At 40.1% G+C, this 19,743-nt stretch overlaps 1 protein-coding gene across 1 annotated transcript in view; it reads right to left on the bottom strand.

Moving 5' to 3' along the window:
• The window catches only part of CFI (complement factor I), a 46,810-nt gene extending 28,064 nt beyond the window's left edge, over positions 1–18,746 (bottom strand). The window contains exons 1-4 of the mRNA XM_065907290.1: positions 18,623–18,746; positions 10,348–10,392; positions 3,328–3,387; positions 156–435 (exon numbers count right to left, since the gene is read on the bottom strand). Coding sequence (XP_065763362.1) covers positions 156–435; positions 3,328–3,387; positions 10,348–10,392; positions 18,623–18,679 — 442 coding nt within the window. The 5' untranslated portion in view covers positions 18,680–18,746. The remainder of the gene's footprint in view (positions 1–155; positions 436–3,327; positions 3,388–10,347; positions 10,393–18,622) is intronic.
• Positions 18,747–19,743: the final 997 nt, after the last annotated feature.

Below are 19,743 nucleotides of genomic sequence, written 5' to 3'. Positions count from 1 at the left end.
AGTAGACAATTTTCTTCTTAATATAATAAACTACTACTGAGGATCTAGAGAAGAATTTTGAGTTGTCATTATAACATTTCAAAGGAAAAGTATTTTCTAATAGACAATATAGTAGACAATTTTCTTCTTAATATAATAAAGTAGGCTTTTCCTACCTTCAACTGTGCATGCTCCACTTTTTAAAAACTTTGCCTCGGGACGAAAGCATTCAAAACTCTTCTGCTGACAGTAAGTTGGGTAGCTTTTCCCATTAGTTGAACATACCCTGGTACCATTCTTTGGGCACTGATAAGGAAGTTTACAAAGACACGTCCCATCGACGCATTTCTGCCATGGTTGGCAGAAGACCTTTTCGCAGGAGAGATGTGTGTATTTTGCAGTTAAGCACTTTTTATCCACGAAATCTTTTTGAGATGTGTCTGGTGTTGAAGCGGGCTATAAAGCACAAAATAAACATTAACTTAGCAACAAGCTAAAATCTTTTTAAAGATGAATACCTGAAGGAAAGAAACCAAACAGACTCACCTACCCCACAGCATAGATGAGGGTGATGTGGTCTGATGGTTTTTAGACTCAAACAACCCTGGCTTTCAGTCCCAACTTAGGCACTTACAGTTAAATGGTCTTGAGCAATTTACCTACCCTCACGAAACATGAGCTTCTTCATCTGTAAAATGGGGATATTATCTTCTGTCTTACAAGGTTATTGCAAGGATTAGAAATAAGATGTGTATAATGGTTGGCAGGTACTAGGCATGAAATCAGTGGGAGCTGTAATTATTCAAATGCCAACATAAAATTCTGCCTTTGAAGAAATCAGTGTATCTCATCAGTCACCTTAAGGAGTAGCAAATTTGGCGCTGATTATAGTCTCATGGAATGAACTGATGAATGAAGTTGATTAATTCTATTAATAAATGCAAAACCATTTGTCAAACTCCTACTTTGTGCAAAATCCTGGTAAAATGAACATGACATTGGCTCTTTCAAGGGTTTGACATCTAGACAATAAGATAGAAATACACATAATAACTAGGGTAAGTGATGTAACAGTCATACAAACAAGATGCAGTACTCTTGGAGATCCAGAGTGGGAGAGAATACATCTTTCCAGGGGCATTTTTTTTTTTTTTTTTTTTATTGTTTCTCCATGAGGCATCGGGGATCTTGGTTTCCCAACTTGGGATCAAACTCTTGACCATTGCAGTGGGAATGCAGAATCTTAACCACTGAATCACCAGGAAAGTCCCTCCAGGTGCACTTTAAAAGGCCTCATGGAATAAAGTCAGGTGTTAGCAGAGGGTTGGTGCTAGCAAGACACAGGGAGGGTGGTGCACATCAGTCCCTCCTGATGGGCCCCAGGTTTGTGGTGCTTCAGCTGGGATGGTCACTGGTTAGGAAACCCTGCCAAGGAGTATACCAACCAGAAGAGGGACAGGCAAGCCCATCTCTGGTAGACATGAGCCAAGGTAGACATGCTCAAGCTCCCTGGTAGACATGGGCCAAAGATGCCCTCAGGACTGTGTTCTGGGTCCCTGGCCTGACTAGGAGGCTTGGGAACATCTCCAAGAAGAGCTGATGTCTGGATTGCGTTCTGAGAGCACTCAGGAGGAGTCTACTGGCAGGGTGTGGTGGGTACACACTCCAGGCAGAACTGTGAAACCCTGACAGTAAAAACAGTGCATTTCAGGCTGAGGGAGAGAGTAAGAGGGTGGTGGGGGATAAGGCAGCAGGTCCTGAGGAAGCCCCTGGGAGGCTTTTTTGCATTTCCCCAAATTTGCATTGGAGGAAGATCTTTCTGGAGATCAGATCAGACAGATAGGCAGGAGGCCAATTAGACTTGTGGGGGAATTTCCTGGCAGCCCAGTGGTTAAGACTCCATGCTTCCATTGCAGGGGCCCCTGTTCCATCCCTGGTTGGGAAACTAAGATCCCACATGTGTTCAGTGCTGCTAAAAAAAAAAAAAAATCTGCAGCAATCCAGAGGAAACAAGTGAAAGCTGGAAATAGTTCAATTGGGTCAAAAGCCAGTTGTGGAAAGTCAATGCTCTCTCCCTCTCTCTCTCTCTGTGCTCCAGGCATCCCCGTGAAGGATGGACATCCTTTTATCTGGTCTCCCCAGCCTCCGGCCAAGAGTCCCCACCCCACCCCAATCCCCTCTCTCGCTCAGTGCCTTCCAGCTACAGTAACAGCAAGCTGGGGCAGAAACAAGTTAAACAATCTTTAAGGGCTGTGATGAAGACAAAAATCAGTCACTTAAAGACCACATAAAACTTTGCAAAAGTTGTGAAAGTCATTCTATCTGACGTGATTTTTTGTAAACTTTATCAAATAACCAGGAAATTTGACAAATTTATCATTAAATACACCAATTTTTGATACACTGGTCTAGAATAAAATCTACTAGTTAATACTTTCTATGGTTCCATGTGCCTTTTTTGGTAGCACTTATTAGAGTTGAACTTTGTATTATTTAGCTCCTGTACCTTCCACCGATAAAATTTAAGTGCCCTGACAGCTGGGACAGTCACCCTTTTAGGGACAATCACCTTTCTACTGAAAAAGCAATATTTTAATTGGGTGAAAAATGTTCTTTTTTTTCCCAAATTTATCCCTTTCTGAGGTGTCATTTTCTCCTGAGTTTTAGACCAAAACTTGGGCAAGTGTCATCAACTTTTCAGTCATTCTTAGAGCAAAAACAAAAAATTAAAAGACTCTTGGTCCCAGGAAGAGTCATATATTGAAGGAGGAAACAGATAGAACAGGCTCCATCTTGAAAGCAGGACTCCATCTTGGGCTGGACTATGGACTGAGCTATAGGCCCAGTATCTATGGAAACAACATAGAAACAACATACCAACCGGAAAACCATACCTCCCGGAGGGAAGAGCCCCAGGGCTTGTACCTAGACTCTCCACAGCCTAAAAGAATACCCTAATTATCTGTGTAACCAAATAGAATCACAAATTCTGTTATGCTTATTGGGATATGACCACAGGCCTGTTGATAATTGCCCACTGTTAACTACCTAGGTTTAAGGCATATGAATCATGGGTTAACTTTGATTGTATCTTTCTTTTCCTTTGTTCAGACTAGTTTCAGGCAATTTGGGAAGGTAGGTTTGGGCACATACACTTAGGGTATATAAGGTTTTCACAAAAACTGGTTGGGGTCCTTGGCTAAGAGGAGACTCTGCCTTGGGCCCACTGGTGTAATAAACTGCACTCCACTATCTGCATTGTCCTTCTGAGTGAGTTTGTTTCCCAAACGCGTGGCTACAAAAATATAACATCAAGTGTCCATTCTGGGTAATTATACAGACTCTGACCTTCACTTCAGAAGAAGCTTCTTTCTCCTCGCTCAGACTTGCTTCAGGGGTATGGTGGACCTGGAATGCATTGAATGAAAGGTGAAAAACAAAACAGACCAACAACCAAAAAGACCCCCCAAAAATAAACTGAAAAAACCCCACAAAGAACACTGAGGAGAATTTTACACTTTAGTAGCTGAGGATGTGGAATAAGCAGAAGATATTTTGCTTTTCAGCCAGAGAGATGTTGCTCATGCGTCTAATTTTGCAGAGAGCTTCAGAAGTGGAAGCTGAGAAAAGGCCACTGAATTTGATGAACAAAGATGACTGGGATCCTTGAAGCAGAAGTTTTAGCTGAATGTCAGAGGCAGAAACCAGACCTCGGTGAGCTGAGGCCAGAATGGGCAGTGACAAAGTGGAAACAGAAGCATGGGTTAACTCTGTTGATTGGTCCTGTACACAGACATGGGAGACTGAACACAGACTTTACAGAAACTTCTGCCTCCTCTCCAAATTTCATTAAAATGAGAGTAGTAGAATTTTTTTAAAAGGCATAATCAATAAGGCCAAGAAGAATGGGGGAGAGGATTATAGACTTGGGACATTATTGAAAGGTTGGAAGCTGGAAAGCAGATGGGATGGTAGTAATAGGTTTAGCACATATGAGAGAAATGAAACCCAAACCTAATAAAGGAAGTCCATAAGAATAAAGCAAATTAATCCCCAGAGAACTCGAGAAAATCCTAGCAACTGGGGCACCTACTACTTCTGAAGAAGATGGAGTGGCTAAAAAAACCAAAGGATTATTTAAAAGAATGGCTGTATGAATATGTTTTTAAGGAATCTGATATAAACAGCAGAAGAAACAACAAATATTTGAAAATTGTTGTCTCTAGTCGAGAGAATCAAGGATGAGGAGGTGTGTGTGTGATAGAGGTGTTTTATGTTATGTGTGTCTGTGTTAGTTGCTCAGTTGTGTCTGACCCTTCGTGACCCCAAGGACTGTAGCCCTCCGGGCTCCTCTGTCCATGGGATTCTCCAAGCAAGAATACTGGAGTGGGTTGCTATTTCTTTCTCCAGAGGATCTTCCTGACCCAGGGATCGAACCTGGGTCTTCTGCATTGCAGGTATATTCTTTACCCTCTGAGCCAACAGGGAAGTCCATCTAAGCCCAATCAATTGTTAAATAAATTATTAAATATTTTAATATCTTCATGATTTTAAGCCACATGGTATTATTTGCCTTTGTAATTGTATATAGAATTAATATAGTAAAAAAACAGCTAAATGAAAAAGAAGGTCATCATGCTTTCAATATAGAAAACATTAAAGTTAGGCTTTGAAGTGAAAAAATGGAAAGATAGTATCATAAAGGGACACAGTAAAGAGATTTTTGTTGTTAGGTTAGGAGAGATTTCATCATGAGTAAAGGGTAAGGTAAGTAATCCAATGGAATGGGAAAGATTGAAGCTTTAAGGGAGAAAGGACAAAATTGTTGGAATCAGGTTGAGGATGGGATGGGAGAAGGTGTAACCAGAACATGGGGGAGAAGATTGCCTTTGAAATTAAGCAGTTTTCTATTTCTACAATTTCTTATTGTAAATAGAATCAGTTTTATGATAATATTACCATTTAAAATTTAAAGTTGATGGTAATGGCAAATACCAACACCGTGGCTGCTGACAATGGCAATAATCAAAGGAAAGTTAGGAAATTATTGTGGGGTGATGGCTGAAAACAGTAAAAGTAAGGCTTTCTTATTCACTGTGTAAAACCTGATGGCAAAAAGTTTTAACTCTAAAGGGACTGGGTAAGTCACAGTTGTCCATGGATCCTCAACGTCTAGAGCAGTAGGCTGATGATCTTAGAGGACATTATTAAAGGGGTTTGTACGTGCATTTTTACACCAGTGTTTGCTGTAGACAGAATATAAACTATTCCTTATACATTCATGTGTATTTATCTTTCCAATGTGTGTGGAAGCTGTTAAAATTAATAAGAAGCAAAATTATTTAAACTATCACTGAAATTATATTGATTGTGTAACTTCCTTCCTTCCTACAATAACAGATACTAAAATTACAGCTACTATTCTGCCTGTAGTTGATGGTGAAAGGTAGATGGGTGGATCTAAGTATTTTCTTAGGATTTGTTTTTGTGGTAAACATGGTACTATTTACCAAAATCTTATTTAACTCTTACTTCCAAGCAAAAGGTGAGACTGCATTTCCTTCTTGTGGCTGGATGTGGTGGTGACTTGCTTTACACACAGAAATGTGAGCTGAAGTAACATGTATTGGTTTCAGGTAGAAACATTTAATTTCCAGTGCTCAACAATGCTACTTGCTTCTGCTCTGCTATGGTGATCAGGGGAACATATGTTTCAGAGGCACCATAGAATCAAACAAGCTCAGAAGGCTGGGCCAACACATGAAGGATGTGTTCACTGGAGAGTCACCCAGACCCACAGTCTTTGCACGAGAAAAAATTAACTTTTCTTAAGTCAAGCCACTAAGATTTGAGGATTGGTTCTTATTGCAGCAGGAGAAAAACCCAACTATTTCTTCACATTAAAAATGAATATAATATGAACATTGCAAAAGACACCAAACCCACATTTGTAACTTATTACAAGAGCAAAAATTCACAAACTAGTTTTCAACTTCCTTTAGACTTCAACATTGTTTGGACAGTTTTGTCTTTAACTTGGACCAATTGTAGATTGTTACAGGCTTCCTGGGATTTAGCATTCCTATTTTCTCTACCAAAGTTTTTTTTGGAAGCACCTCAACTCGCCTTTTCGTTGGCATGTTAGTCTTTCCTGTCATCCTTATTTTAACTTCCTTAAAGCCGTAGATAGAACTAGATCCTTCCTCATTTTCCCCACACACCCCCTAGTTGGGATTTCAATTTCTGTATTATGTTGATCTTATTCTTTTTAAAGTTGCTTGAAGGTAAAGAGTTCTCATAGCCACTGGACACCTGCTTTTCAGAGGAATGTCCTAGGATTGTTCATACATAGAAAACAGCATAAGTATTGTTTTTTTCAAATTGATAATGTGAGTAAAAAGCTTCTCTTTACCATCAGTGGTTTTTTGTTTTTGTATTTGGGGTTTTGTTTTGCTTCCTTGTTTGTTTTTCCTTGAAGCTTTGAAGGGAATTAATCTTGGAAGAGAAGCAGAAGTTTTGTTTTGGTTTAAAAAAATCAGAACTGCTATAACGCTTTTTGCAGCAGTTTATTTCCTTGACTATTTGAAGTTATTGGGAAGAATAGCTAGGTCCTAACCCTGGGTCAGGAAGATCCCCTGGAGAAGGAAATGGCAACCCACTCCAGTATTCTTGCCTGGAGAATCCCATGGACGGAGGAGCCTGGTGGGTTACAGTCCACAGGGTCGCAAAGAGTCAGATACGACTTAGTGACTGCACTTTCACTTTCTTATTGCAGCATAGCCAAAACTGACTGATACAGATAGCCATCTAGATATAGTCTTTATAATCCAAAACTTTGAGAACCACTTGTCTATGGAGATTGGGACAAACTGAATCATTCTGTGTGTAAGCTATGTGTGAGTTGATGGAATATGCTAAAGAAGTTTTTTCCCATTTTTGTTGAGCCTGGAATTAAAAGCTGAAAAAGAAGAGTACCAAATACATGAAAAGTACTCCCAGTTGTAGCCTGGGACTATCTGCATCACTCATGTGAGGTGTATAATCTTGCAAATGCAGATTCTTGGATCCAAGCAGTAGACCTCCTGAATCAGAGTTTCTGAGGGAAGATCTTGGAATCTGTACTGTAAACTAGCTCCATAAAGATTCTTATACTCCCCAAGGATGGAGAGCCACTTCTATTGTCCAGTAATTTTCAAAGTGGATTACATTAACCCCGGGGATGTGAAGATAACCCAGAGGGTAAAATAACTTTGTATGTTTTATTGAAAAAGTAGAAAGAAAGAAATGAACCTTCACTAATATTTGAATATGGATTGGCTCTTCACAGCATATTCATTCACTATTAATTGCGAGCCTACTATATGCTGGGCACTGTTCTGGGTCCTGGGGACACAAGCACCAAAAGTAAATAAAGAGTAAAGATAGACACTTCCCTGGTGATCCAGTGGCTAAGCCTTTGTGTTCCCAAGGCAGGGGGCCCAGGTTCAATCCCAGGACATGTGCGACATCCCACATGTCAGAATTAAAGATTCCAAAGAAGACCCAGTGCAGACAAATAAATATTTTTTTAAAAGAATAAATATGTAGTATGACATAACGTGACAAATACAAATACACAGTAAGAGAGAGACAGAGTGAGGGGAAGGATTGCTATTTATGCATATAGGGTTGTCAAGGAAGACCTTGAGGAAAAGTTTACCTTGGAGCAGGTGCCTGAAGGTGAGTGAGCAAGCCATGCAGATATCTAGAGGTGAAGTGTCACAGTCAGAGGAAACAGCCAGAGCAGAAGCTGAGGGGTAGAAGTATATGTGATGTGCTCTTGGACCAGGATGCTGGGTGTGGCTGGAGGGCTGGGAATGGCTGAAGGGAGAACAGGAGGAGATGAGGCCAGAGAATTGGAGGGATGTGTGATTGATCACATAGGACCTTGTTGGCTACTGAGAAGACTTTGACTTATCCACTGGGGGATATGAGCAAATGATGTTGAGAGGGTAGGCAGATAATGAAGAACTGGTAAAGGAGATAAGAAGACGTGGCCAGTGAAGTAAAAGACAAATAAATAGAAAATGGTGACACAGAGGCAGAGAGAAGGAAGTGATGATTAGCAGTTGTGTGATACTCCTCCAGTAAGACGGTGATCTTGACAAAGGTTATTTTGGTAGAATATGGGAACTCAAGCTGGACTGGGTTGGGAAGCCCCAAGAAATAATAGAGAAATTGAGCATAGCAACTTTTTTGAAGATTAGATGTCAAGAAGCACAGAGAAATGGGGCAATAATTGGAGGACATTATTGACTACACTAAAGCCTTTGACTCTGTGGATCACAGCAAACTGTGGAAAATTCTTAAAGAGATGGGACCACCAGACCACCTTACCTGGCTCCTGTGAAACCTGTGTGCCAGTCAAGAAGCAACAGTCAGAACCGGACATGGAACAACGGACTAGTTCAAAATTGGGAAAGGAGTACGTCGAGGGTGTATATTGTCACCCTGCTTATTTAACTTATATGCAGAGTACATCATGTGAAATGCCAGGCTAGATGAAGCACAAGCTGGAATCAAGATCACCAGGAGAAATATAAATAACCTCAGATATGCAGATGACACTACCCTATGGCAGAAAGTAAAGAGGAACTAAAGTGCCTCTTGATGAAGGTAAAAGAGGAGAGTGAAAAAGCTGGCTTAAAACTCAGCATTCAGAAAACTAAGATCATGGTATCTGATCCCATCACTTTATGGCAAAAAGATGGGGAAACAATGGAAACGTGACAGACTATTTTCTTGGGCTCCAAAATCACTGCAGATGGTGACTGCAACAATGAAATTAAAGGAGACATGCTCCTTGGAAGAAAACCTATGATAAACATAGACAGCACATTAAAAAGCAGAGACATTACTATGCCAATAAAAGTCCATCTCGTCAAAGCTATAGTTTTTCCAGTGGTCATGCATGGATGTGACAGTTGGACCATGAAGAAGGTTGAGCATTGAAGAATTGTTGATTTTGAACTGTGTTGTTGGAGAAGACTCTTGGGAGTCCCTTGGACTGCAAGGAGATCAAACCAGTCAATCCTAAAGGAAATCAGTCCTGAATATTCATTGGAAGGACTGTTGTTGAAGCTGAAGCTCCAATACTTTGACCACTTGATGTGAAGAGCTGACTCATAAGAAAAGACCCTGATGCTGGGAAAGATTGAAGGCAGGAAGAGAAGGGGACGACAGAGGATGAGATGGTTGGATGGCATCATCAACTCAATGGACGTGAGTTTGAGTAGGCTCCAGGAGATGGTGAAGGACAGGGAAGTCTGGCGTGCTGCAGTCCATGGGGTCACAAAGAGTTGGACACAACTGAGGGAGTGAACAACAACACGGGGTCAAGAGAAGGTTTCTGTTTTAAGATGAAGAATCATATTCATGTGCTTGATTATGGGACATTATAGATTATATCATCTAGTTTTAGCCGAAATAATCTTCGCAGATGGACAAGTGATTTAGAGATTCATGTAGTGAAATGATACCAGATTGACAATAATGCCAAAAAACAACATCGATAAACAAGAAAATGGCAGAGTCTACACTTCCAGCTACAGTAGAAGCTGTTCATTAGCCACCCCATGGGGTTCAAGACAAAAGAAAGCTAATCAGATAGGAAAAGAATCCAACCTTCCCCCAATCAAAAATATTAAAGAGACTAATTGAAATACAGGTTTCCATCTAATATCATTATTGAAACTTTCCCTGTGTTTATTGTGTATGTTGCTCTTTGTAAGGTATCTTTTCCAACTAATATGATATTAAAATCAAACAAAAAATTAAAAAATACTGTATTTGATGACATTATTTCATTAAAGATCAACAGTAAGATTATTAAAATACTTGTTTTTAAATTTTTCTTTTTTAAAGTGTATTTATACAGTAGATTATATATTATTTATAAATAGATATATTCACATATACTGGGGGCACACACACACAAATTTTTAGTAATTACTGCTATAGCCTAGTTATCTCTAAAACATGACTCAACTCCCTTAGCTGCTATTTCTTTTTTTAAGGGAGGATCACTTCTTCGGGATTTGTGATGCTGCAATCATTATCCTGCTGTAAACTTTATCTTTTTATTCTAGGCAGGAGTACAGGTTAGCCTTTTTTAGCCATGGCACGTGGACTGTGGGATCTTAGTTCCTCAACCAGGGATTGACCCTGCACTCTTGGCAGTGAAAGCATTGACCTCCTTGACCTAACCACTTGATCTCCAGGGAATTTCCCAGTGAAGGCATTTTAGATGGACAGTTGGTTATTAGACAACAAACAAGAAAAAAACAACAATCTACCATCACACCCCGGTATACAGCCATATAGCTTTACCTCGGATTTCTTCACTGCCTTTGATTTTCGTTTTCCAAAATTAGCCTATAAACAAAACAAAACAAAACAAAAAACAAAATCAATTAAGACCAAATAGAGCAAAAGTCCACCACTTTCCCTCTGACTGTTTGCTGTAAAAAAGTTGAAAATTCCCCTTCTACTGCTAACTAGTTGAGTGATTTTTGGTAAATGACTTTACCTTTACGGTTGCTTCTTCTTCTGTGAAATGTGGAAGATAAAAATATCCTCACAGAGCTGTTGTGAAGAGCAGAAATACATGGGAAGGCAGAAATAAACACTTGAGATCCTGTACAAATGCTAGTGTGATGCTGACTGTGGTAGAATCTTATGGCCCCAACTCTACTACTATTCATCCTATCCTTTGCTGTTATCTCTTCCTTCGAAGAGGGGAGGTATATTTTCCTACTTCTAGATTCTGGGCCTGGCCAGTGACTTGCTTTGGACAAGGAAGTCAGCATGTGTGACATAAGAGATGCTTGGAGGGTACTTGTGCAACTGGGTTTGTTCTTCTGTTTCTCTGCCATAGCTATGGGAAGACGATGATCAGGCCAGCAATGAAGAATCGCTCCAGCTGAGCCCAGCTTCGATGAGATGATCTCCAGCTAACCTGTAGGTGAGTAAACTAAAGTTATATGCCACTGAGATTTTGTGATGATTGCATTATGATGGCCAACAGGTACAATCATGATTTCCCTGGAAAACACTGAGGAATAAGATGGAAAATTTTCAAAAAGAATAAGCAATATAGACTTTTGTCTTTCTTCCAGAAGTGAATAAACAGCTTATATCCTGAAAGTTAACAATCACATCAGAAACATTTCTGTTGAAAGAGTCTTAGGCCCTATGTGGCCTCAATTCCTTCTCATCATGGGCTTCACTAGCAATTTTTTCCTCCAATTTTATTTCAGGGTCATTTCCATCACTTTTGTCTCAGAGAGTGTAAAACAAAACAAAACAATGGTATAGTTTCTTGGTCTTGTTTTTTTATAATGAATGTAAAATGGATGAAAAAACTTTTCATTTTTAATTGGTATTTTAAAAAATAGAAAACACACAGAAATATTACAAACATGTTCAAAAGCATGCCTGTAAAAATTATATTTCTCTCCTTCTGTTATCCATTCAACACACTCAAGCACTACCTCAGAGTCAACCATTTAATAGTCTCTAGTGAACCTTTCCAGAGATCATCACTGCATATGTGAACCTACACTTTACTAATTCTGCACCCCCAACACCGGTATAATTTACAACCAGGAGCCCTCAAAGAGCATTTAGATTGTTTCCAATGTTCTGTTACTATGAACAGTTTTGTAATAAATCTCCTCATATAATATACATCATCTCCCCCATATGCTAAGTATATTTGTCAGTACTTACCTGGGAGTAATATTACTGAATCAAAGAAATGAGCAGTTTTAGTTTTGAAAGACATTGGCTAATTTCTCTGTCTAGTGTGCATGCTCAGTTGCAAACTCTTGTGACCCCATGGACTGTAGCCCGCCAAGCTCCTCTGTTCATGAAGTTTTCCAGGCAAGGATACTGGAATGAGTTGTCATTTCCTACTCCAGGAGATCTTCCCCACCCAGGGATGAACCTGGGTCTCCTGCATTGGCAGGTGAATTCTTTACCACTGAACCACCTGGGAAGCCCTTCTGTCTCTAGAAATTGCTCAAATTTGAACTCTTATCATCAATATATCACTTCAGTTCAGTCGCTCAGTCATGTCTAACTCTGCAACCCCATGAACTGCAGCACGTCAGGCTTTCCTGTCCTCACCAACTCACGGAGCTTGCTCAAACTCATGTCCATCATCAAGTTGGTGATGCCATCCAACCATCTTATCCTCTGATGTCCCCTTCTCCTCCTGCCTTCAATCTTACCAGCAAGAGGGTCTTTTCCAATGAGTCATTTCTTCACATCAAATGGCCAAAGTATTTGAGTTTCAGGTTTGTTGAAACAGTTTCAGCTTCAGCATCAGTCCTTCCAATGAATATCCAGGACTGATTCCTTTTAGGATTGACTGGTTTGATTTCCTTGCAGTCCAAGGGACTCTCAAGAGTCTTCTCCAACACACAGTTCAAAAGCATCAATTCTTCGGCGCTCAGCTTTCTTTATGGTCCAACTCTCACATCCATACATGACTACTGGAAAAACCATAGCTTTGACTAGATGGACCTTTGTTGGCAAAGTCATGTCTTTGCTTCTTAACGTGCTGTCTAGGTTGGGCATAGCTTTTCTTCCAAGGAGCAAGTGTCTTTTAATTTCATGGCTGCTGTCACCATCTGCAGTGATTTTGGAGCCCCCAAAAATGAAGTCTGTCACTGTTTTCATTGTTTCCCCATCTATTTGCCATGAAGTGATGGGACCGGATGCCATGAGCTTTAAGCCACTTTTTCACTCTCCTCTTTCACTTTTGTCAAGAGGCTCTTTAGTTCTTCTTCAGGCCAGAATATTGGAGTGGATAGCCTATCCCTTCTCCAGGGGTCATCCCTTCATCCCTTCATCCAGGGTATATGACAGGGCCTATTTTCCATTTTCTTGACCACAGAACAGAAAACATTAAACATTTTTATCTTTGTCAATTAGGTATATAAAAATGTCATCAGAGAATAGTTTTATCTGCATTACCCCCCAATGACTGAGGTTGGCCACCTTTTTTTTTTTTTTTTAATTAATTAACTAACTTGAGGCTGTACTGGGTCTTCACTGCTGCACACAGGCCCTCTCTAGTTGCTGCAAGTGGAGCCTCCTCCCTAGGTGTGGTGCTTCTCACGGCAGTGGCTTTGCTTGTTGCGAAGCACAGGCTCTAGAGTGCACGCGCCCAGCAGTTGTGGTGCACAGGCTTTGTTGCCCCACGGCGTGTGGAATCCTCCCAGGCCAGGGATGGAACTTGTGTCCCCTGCATTGGCAGGCGGATGCTTAGCCGCTGGATCACCAGGGACATTCTAGATTCATTGTCAGTTATCAAATTTAAGAAGTTTTTGGTTATTACTTCTTCAAATATTCTCTGACTCTCTCTTTCCTTCTGAGATTCCAATTGTGTATATACTGATGGTTTCTCTTTTTATTCTTTTTTCTTTCTGCTCCTCAGATTAGATAATTTAATTGACCAATCTTCAGCTTCACTTACTCCTCTGCCTGCTCAAATCTGCTATTAAAACCCTCTAGTGAATTCTTTGTTTTACTTTTCAGTCTAATTCCTTTTATAATTTCTATCTTTTCATGGATATTCTCTATTTGTTCCTACATCCTCCTTGGTTTTTTTTTTTTTTGGCTATTTGAATATATTTAAGATGTTTGACTTAAAGTCTTCGTCTGGTGGTTTCAAAGTCTGTCCTTCCTTAGAAATAATTTCTCCTGTGAATGAGCCATATTTTCTTGTTTCATTGCATGCTTCATATTCTTTGTTGAAGATTGGATATTTTGAATATTATAATGTTGTAATTCTTGAAATCAAATTCTTTCTTCTCCTCAGGGTTTGCTTTCCTTGACTCCTGTAGACTATAGCTGTTTACTAGTTTTTCCAAATTGTTTCTATAAAGGTTTTTTTGTCATGTGTGGTTTCTGAAGTCTTGGTTCTGTCAAGCAAGTGTATGATCCTCGGTTCTTTTTCTTGTCACAACAAAAATTTGGAGTGACAGACATTGAAGCCCCCCGGCGGGTCACAGCTCTTGGGTCTTGGACAGACCAGTGTTATAGCTCTTAAATAAATCAGTGTTACAGCTCTATTTTATTTAGATGATAGCAGGAAAATCCATCTTCGAGTTGTGAGGGCACTTGGATCCAAAGACGGGAAGAGAAGAGTGCCCCGTCGTGCAGGAGAGAGAGAGGGAGAGAGAGGGAGAGAGAGGGAGAGAGAGGGAGAGAGAGAGAGAGAGAGAGAGAGAGAAGAGGGCTTTGGCTCTTCTTTTTATATGTTTTTTTGTCCCCCCTGGGCCTGCCCTATGCAAATTGGGCTTAGGCAGGAGCACTGTTCTACCTGAAGTCCTCACTCCAGTCCTCCAACCTTCCTTTGTTCTATTTTCGCGGGCTTTTCCCTTCCAGGTCTTTTAGCCACCGCCATTTTGGACTCCTTTTCCCTATTCTAACTACCTAACAGTTCCTTTACTTTGCATTTATCTAAGATTTAGACAAAGATTTCCTTCCACACAAGGAACCAGAGAGAGAGAAAGAGAAAGGGACAGGGAGGGGAAAAAAGAGAAAGGAAGGAAGAAGGAAATAAAAGACAGAAGGAAAGAAGGAAAGAAAAGAATAAGGAATCCTTGAAATTGAGAACAATAAAAGAAACCTCTTCCGAGTTTGCAAACTGGCTCTGCACTGTGGCACATCAGTGCTCAGTACTTCACCAGAGTGTTTACAATCCTGTCTTAGCTTTTACTTCATGCTTGCACTGAGCTTGGAGGTGTAGGCTTAGGGTCTTCTTAGGTGTTTTCTGGGCTTCATCTTGCCCTGGGCATGTGTGTTGCTTTCTAAATTCCCCAGGATACTCAGGGGCTTTTGAATGCCCTAATTTCCAATGAAAACTTTTCCTTCCAAGCTTCAGCACTCTATTGTAGGCCTCAACTGTTACCTTTTGTCTCAGGTGGAGGTAATTGTTCATTTGCTTGCCTTTATGTTTTTGAGGAATGCCTGCTGCCTTTCCACTCTGAGTTCCAAGTTAGATGAAACAAAGACAAATTTATTGTTTCAGTCTTTCAAGTAGCCCCTGGATAGGTTAGAACAGACAAACACAATTTCTTTTTAAATAAAGTCTGCTCTGCTCCATTTAGAACTGGCGACTAGAGTTCCACACTGGGAATCTGGATTGCTATCTTCAAGACTGCCACTGAGTTGATATCTGGGTGGGGTAAGGGCAAGTAGAAATACTGCAGTTTTCCAACCATTTTTAAGTTGCCTTTTTACTTCATTCGGCATTCACTTTGGTACTGTAGGACTTTGATAACTGGAGTTCTGACAAAGTTGGTTTTGAAAGTTTGCTTAACTTTTCTACTTTTATTTGGTGGAGGGACAAGTGTTTGGATTTGCCTACTTTGTCTTGCTAGATGACATCACTCTCTGCACTGTGTATTGCCTCTTGTGCATATTCTATTTCCAGATCTCATCATTCTGTTGACCATCACCCCAGTTCTTTCCTTCCAAAATACTACCCATATAAACCAAAGTTTATAATATGCTTTTAGGGTAAAAAAAAAAAATTAAAGGTTTTGGTCGGGGATTATGTCACAGTCAAGCATATCACAGTATTTTACCATATTGACTAAAATATTTGGCTTCCCTATTCATTACTGGGGCTTCCCTGGTGGCTCTGATGGTAAAGAAGCTGCCTGCAGTGCAGGAGATGGTTCAGTCCTTGGGTTGGGAAGATCCTGTAGAGAAGGGGATGGCTACATACTCCAAAATTCTTGCCTGGAGAGTTCCAAGGACCGAGATCCCTGTTCCTTAGTATCCCTTTGTTATTGACACAGTAGCCATTCCCTCCGAGCTCTGAGTTTCTTTCCCACCCTTTCCTAAGTCCCCTTACCTCTTTGTCTGGGTAGGTTCAGTAAAACCAGGATTCTCATTTCACTGTTAGAACAACTTCACTGCCAGCCCACCCCATCATTTCAAATCAGTCCATCAAAATGTTTTGATATAAAAAAGGAGTGGGGCTTTTTATCCCCGAGAAGGAAATCTGCTCCCAGCTTTTAAAATACAAAAGTTTACCCCAGCTGTACATATTTTATGTCATGTTGAAAATGTAGAGATACATTTTAAAGCTTAGAACATATTTATGTTGTCTCTATGGTTGTTGCAGCCATGAAATTAAAAGACGCTTACTGTTTGAAAGAAAGTTATGACCAATCTAGATAAGCATATTAAAAAGCAGAGACATTACTTTGTCAGCAAAGGTCCATCTGGTCAAGGCTATGGTTTTTCCAGTGGTCATGTATGGATGTGAGAGTTGGACTGTGAAGAAAGCTGAGTGCCGAAAAATTGATGCTTTTGAACTATGGTGTTGGAGAAGACTCTTGAGAGTCCCTTGGACTGCGTGGAGATCCAACCAGTCCATCCTGAAGGAGATCAGTCCTGGGTGTTCATTGGAAGGACTGATGCTGAAGCTGAAACTCCAATACCTTGGCCACCTCATGTGAAGAGTTGACTCGTTGGAAAAGACCCTGATGCTGGGAGGGACTGGGGGCAGGAGGAGAAGGGGACGACAGAGGATGAGGTGGTTGGATGGCATCACCAACTCGATGGGCATGAGTTTGAGTAAACTCCGGGAGTTTGTGATGGACATGGAGGCCTGGCGTGCTATGATTCATGGGGTCGCAAAGAGTCGGACACGACTGAGCGACTGAACTGAACTGATGGTTGTTGCTCTTCAGCCGCTAAATCAGGTCTGATTCTTTGTGACCCCATGGACTGTAGCCCACCAGGCTCCTCTGTCCATGGGATTTCCCAGGCAAGAACACTGGAGTGGGCTGCCACTTCCTTTTCCAGGGGATCTTCCCAACCCAGGGAAGAACCCAGGTCTCCTGCATTGGCAGGTGGAGTCTTTACTGCTGAGCCACCGGGGAAGACCCTATCTCTATGATAAGCTCCATTTAAAAATGATTATTTCTCAGCAGGTGGCATAAAAAATCATTCCACTTTCTTTTATAAAGAAATAATAATAGCATTTTATGAAGTTGTGGTTTCACAAATATGATATCAACTCTTTTCAAAATGCTGTTTCTTAAAGGAATGAAGACAATTTTATGATTGGATGTTTGTTCAGTAAAAGAAAGAGGCTCTTTTCCTTTGTGTAAGTGAAAACTATTTTCACTTTTTTTCTTTTTTACTCTGTTTTTGTTCCAGGAACCCAAAATGTGGCTGAAATATCCTTTTTTCAGAAAACAAATTTTTCTTGTTATAATGTAGCACACATTTATCTGGTATTTAAAAAAGAAAAATGAAGAATAAATAAGACAAAATTTTTGAACTCTGAAAATTCATAAATATATAAAACATAAAAATCATGAGTAATCCCATTACTCAGAGATACCAACTGTTATCTGTTTAATACACACCCCTCATGAACCTTTAAACTGCCATTTATATAAGCATTTATTAATATATTTGTGTATTTATGTGTGTGTATTTTTCTTCTTAACAAAAACAAGATTTTAGTGAGGTATTATTTTTATTTCAATAAATATAAAAGCACCATTTTAATGTGATAGTTATTTCTGGATGTGCAAGAGTTTAATCTATTTTAGTCAATAAGCACTTACTTTATTTCCATTTGGTTTATACTATAAACATTGCATATATAATTTAGAACTTATAAGAAACTTAAGTATTTAATTCTGATATCTTAGGTAGTTTTCTTTAAACATTTGCTGCTATAAACAGACTTTAACACAAAACAATATTTGGAATTGTTTCAAAACTCTTTGATCACAAAAGTAGGCAATCATCAGTAAGGCTCTAAAATGTCTTAAACATTCCTAACCTTAACAGCCTACCTTCCAGACTGGCTACAGTCTGCTGTTTTGGCTTTAACTCCTTGAGTTGCCTGCAAAGTCTCTACTCTGATTAAGTGGGTTTATTCATGGAGAGGAGCCCAGTGTTTTTCTGGCCATACCACTTGCTGTTTTTCAGGCTGAAAAATCACTTCCTCTTTCTCTCCACTGATCAGATCTAATCCAGAATTATAGGTCTAGCTCAAATCCCACTTGTCCCATAAACCCTTCTTGATCTGCAAGCAGGAAGGGATTTTTCCTCTCATTAAAGTCCCTTGGCAGATGATACTTGTGCCATTTTTGGGCAATTAAAAATATATGTCTCGTAACAGTTCCTTCTCATGTTTTCAAATATTTTTCAAATTATGTGTTTTGTTTCTTCATTGGTATATTTGAATCATCTTTCTACAACTGTACAAAAGGCTACTGAAGGAAGGATCAGTCTTGCCCATCACTATACCTTGCACATAGACAGGGCTTGATAAATGTTTACTGATTTAATAATTACTATAAATCATAGATCTATTAGTAAAATTCTCATTCAATCCAATCTCTATGCACAGATAATAGCATATGAAAAAAGCAATTTCTTCAAGCTCTTTCATCAAGATATAACATAAAATCTTGGTTACTGACTAAATAATGTCATCGTTGGCAAGTAAACTATGTAATCTTTAAGTCAAAATAATATCCTTGAGATTTTTTCTGTATTTTTACACTATTTGAAATATCTACTTAAAAGTTTGCATAAATATTGAATTGCTTACCTCACAAAAGCTTAAGTAGAAGCACAAAAGTAAGAGAATGACATGACCAAGCTTCATGTTGGAGACAATCAGGATCTGTATCTCTACTGTGGACTCTTCTGCACCCCAGGTATTCTTTTGAAATTTAATTTTTAACCTCTGAAAAAATATTTAAAAAAGCAGTCCTCCTAAAGAGCTTTGTACTTTTGAACTTGTGGAGAACTTGGCAAAAATCCAGAGTTTTACCGTAAATGAAACCAAAAAAGACTTCAGCAAATAGCTGAGGGACTGTGTTTCCCGCAGAGAAAACTGATGCCCCACCTCGATTCTGAACAATGCCTTGTTCTGTTTGCTAGAGTAGACAGAAACCACTGAAAGAAATTCCTTATGCTTTGGTAAAACAGAATCATATTTTTCTTTAAGGATGAAGACTAGGGAATGGTAAGGAGTAAAAAGTCCATTGTATTGAATGCTATGCTGAACACTAAAAGTCCTCACCAAAATGGTTCCTTTATCAATCATGGGTTGTCCTGTGATAAATCCTTTTTCTCTCAGCAGAAATGCTGTCACAGTTCGATTCTCTGGAAGCAGATGTGAGACAGTTTGGGGTGGGAGATACTTACCAGGAATCAGCTCCGGGGAAAGGAAGGGAGGAGAAGTAGGAATGAACAGAAAGAGAAAGCGGACTGCAATGTGGGTCTGACACAGCCTCGGCCAGCTCGGGGTCGGGGGGTGGGGGGCTCTGGAGTGATAATGGCGGGTCACAGGGGCCCTGGGTCATGCAGAAATGGCTGGGTCCTGCCCGCCTTGTTCGGTGACCTGGTGACAGTTGCCCAGGAAATGCATGGGTGAGGCAGGTCTTCAGTTGCTGTCAGAGAGAAGTGTCTGCTGACCACTCTCTTCACAGCCAGGCGGTCAGAACTTCCTTGAAAGGGGGATCTGGGAAATTCATCTCCTGGCCTTTCAGAGTCTACCATTTGCACCTTTGAGGTCTACTTTCCATGGATGTTTCAAGGGTGGCTCCTTCACACTTGCAATGGGCCTCTTCCTGAGAGATAATTTAGGGGAGGGAAGTTGCAGGGGGTGTGGGTGGGGGAAGGAACTGTAGCCCCTGCCCTTGCAGTTGACCTTGGGGCTGCAGT

Source organism: Muntiacus reevesi, chromosome 16 (assembly GCF_963930625.1).
Source record: "Muntiacus reevesi chromosome 16, mMunRee1.1, whole genome shotgun sequence".
Classification (NCBI taxonomy): Eukaryota; Metazoa; Chordata; class Mammalia; order Artiodactyla; family Cervidae; genus Muntiacus; species Muntiacus reevesi.
This window is presented reverse-complemented; position numbering and strand designations above follow the sequence as displayed.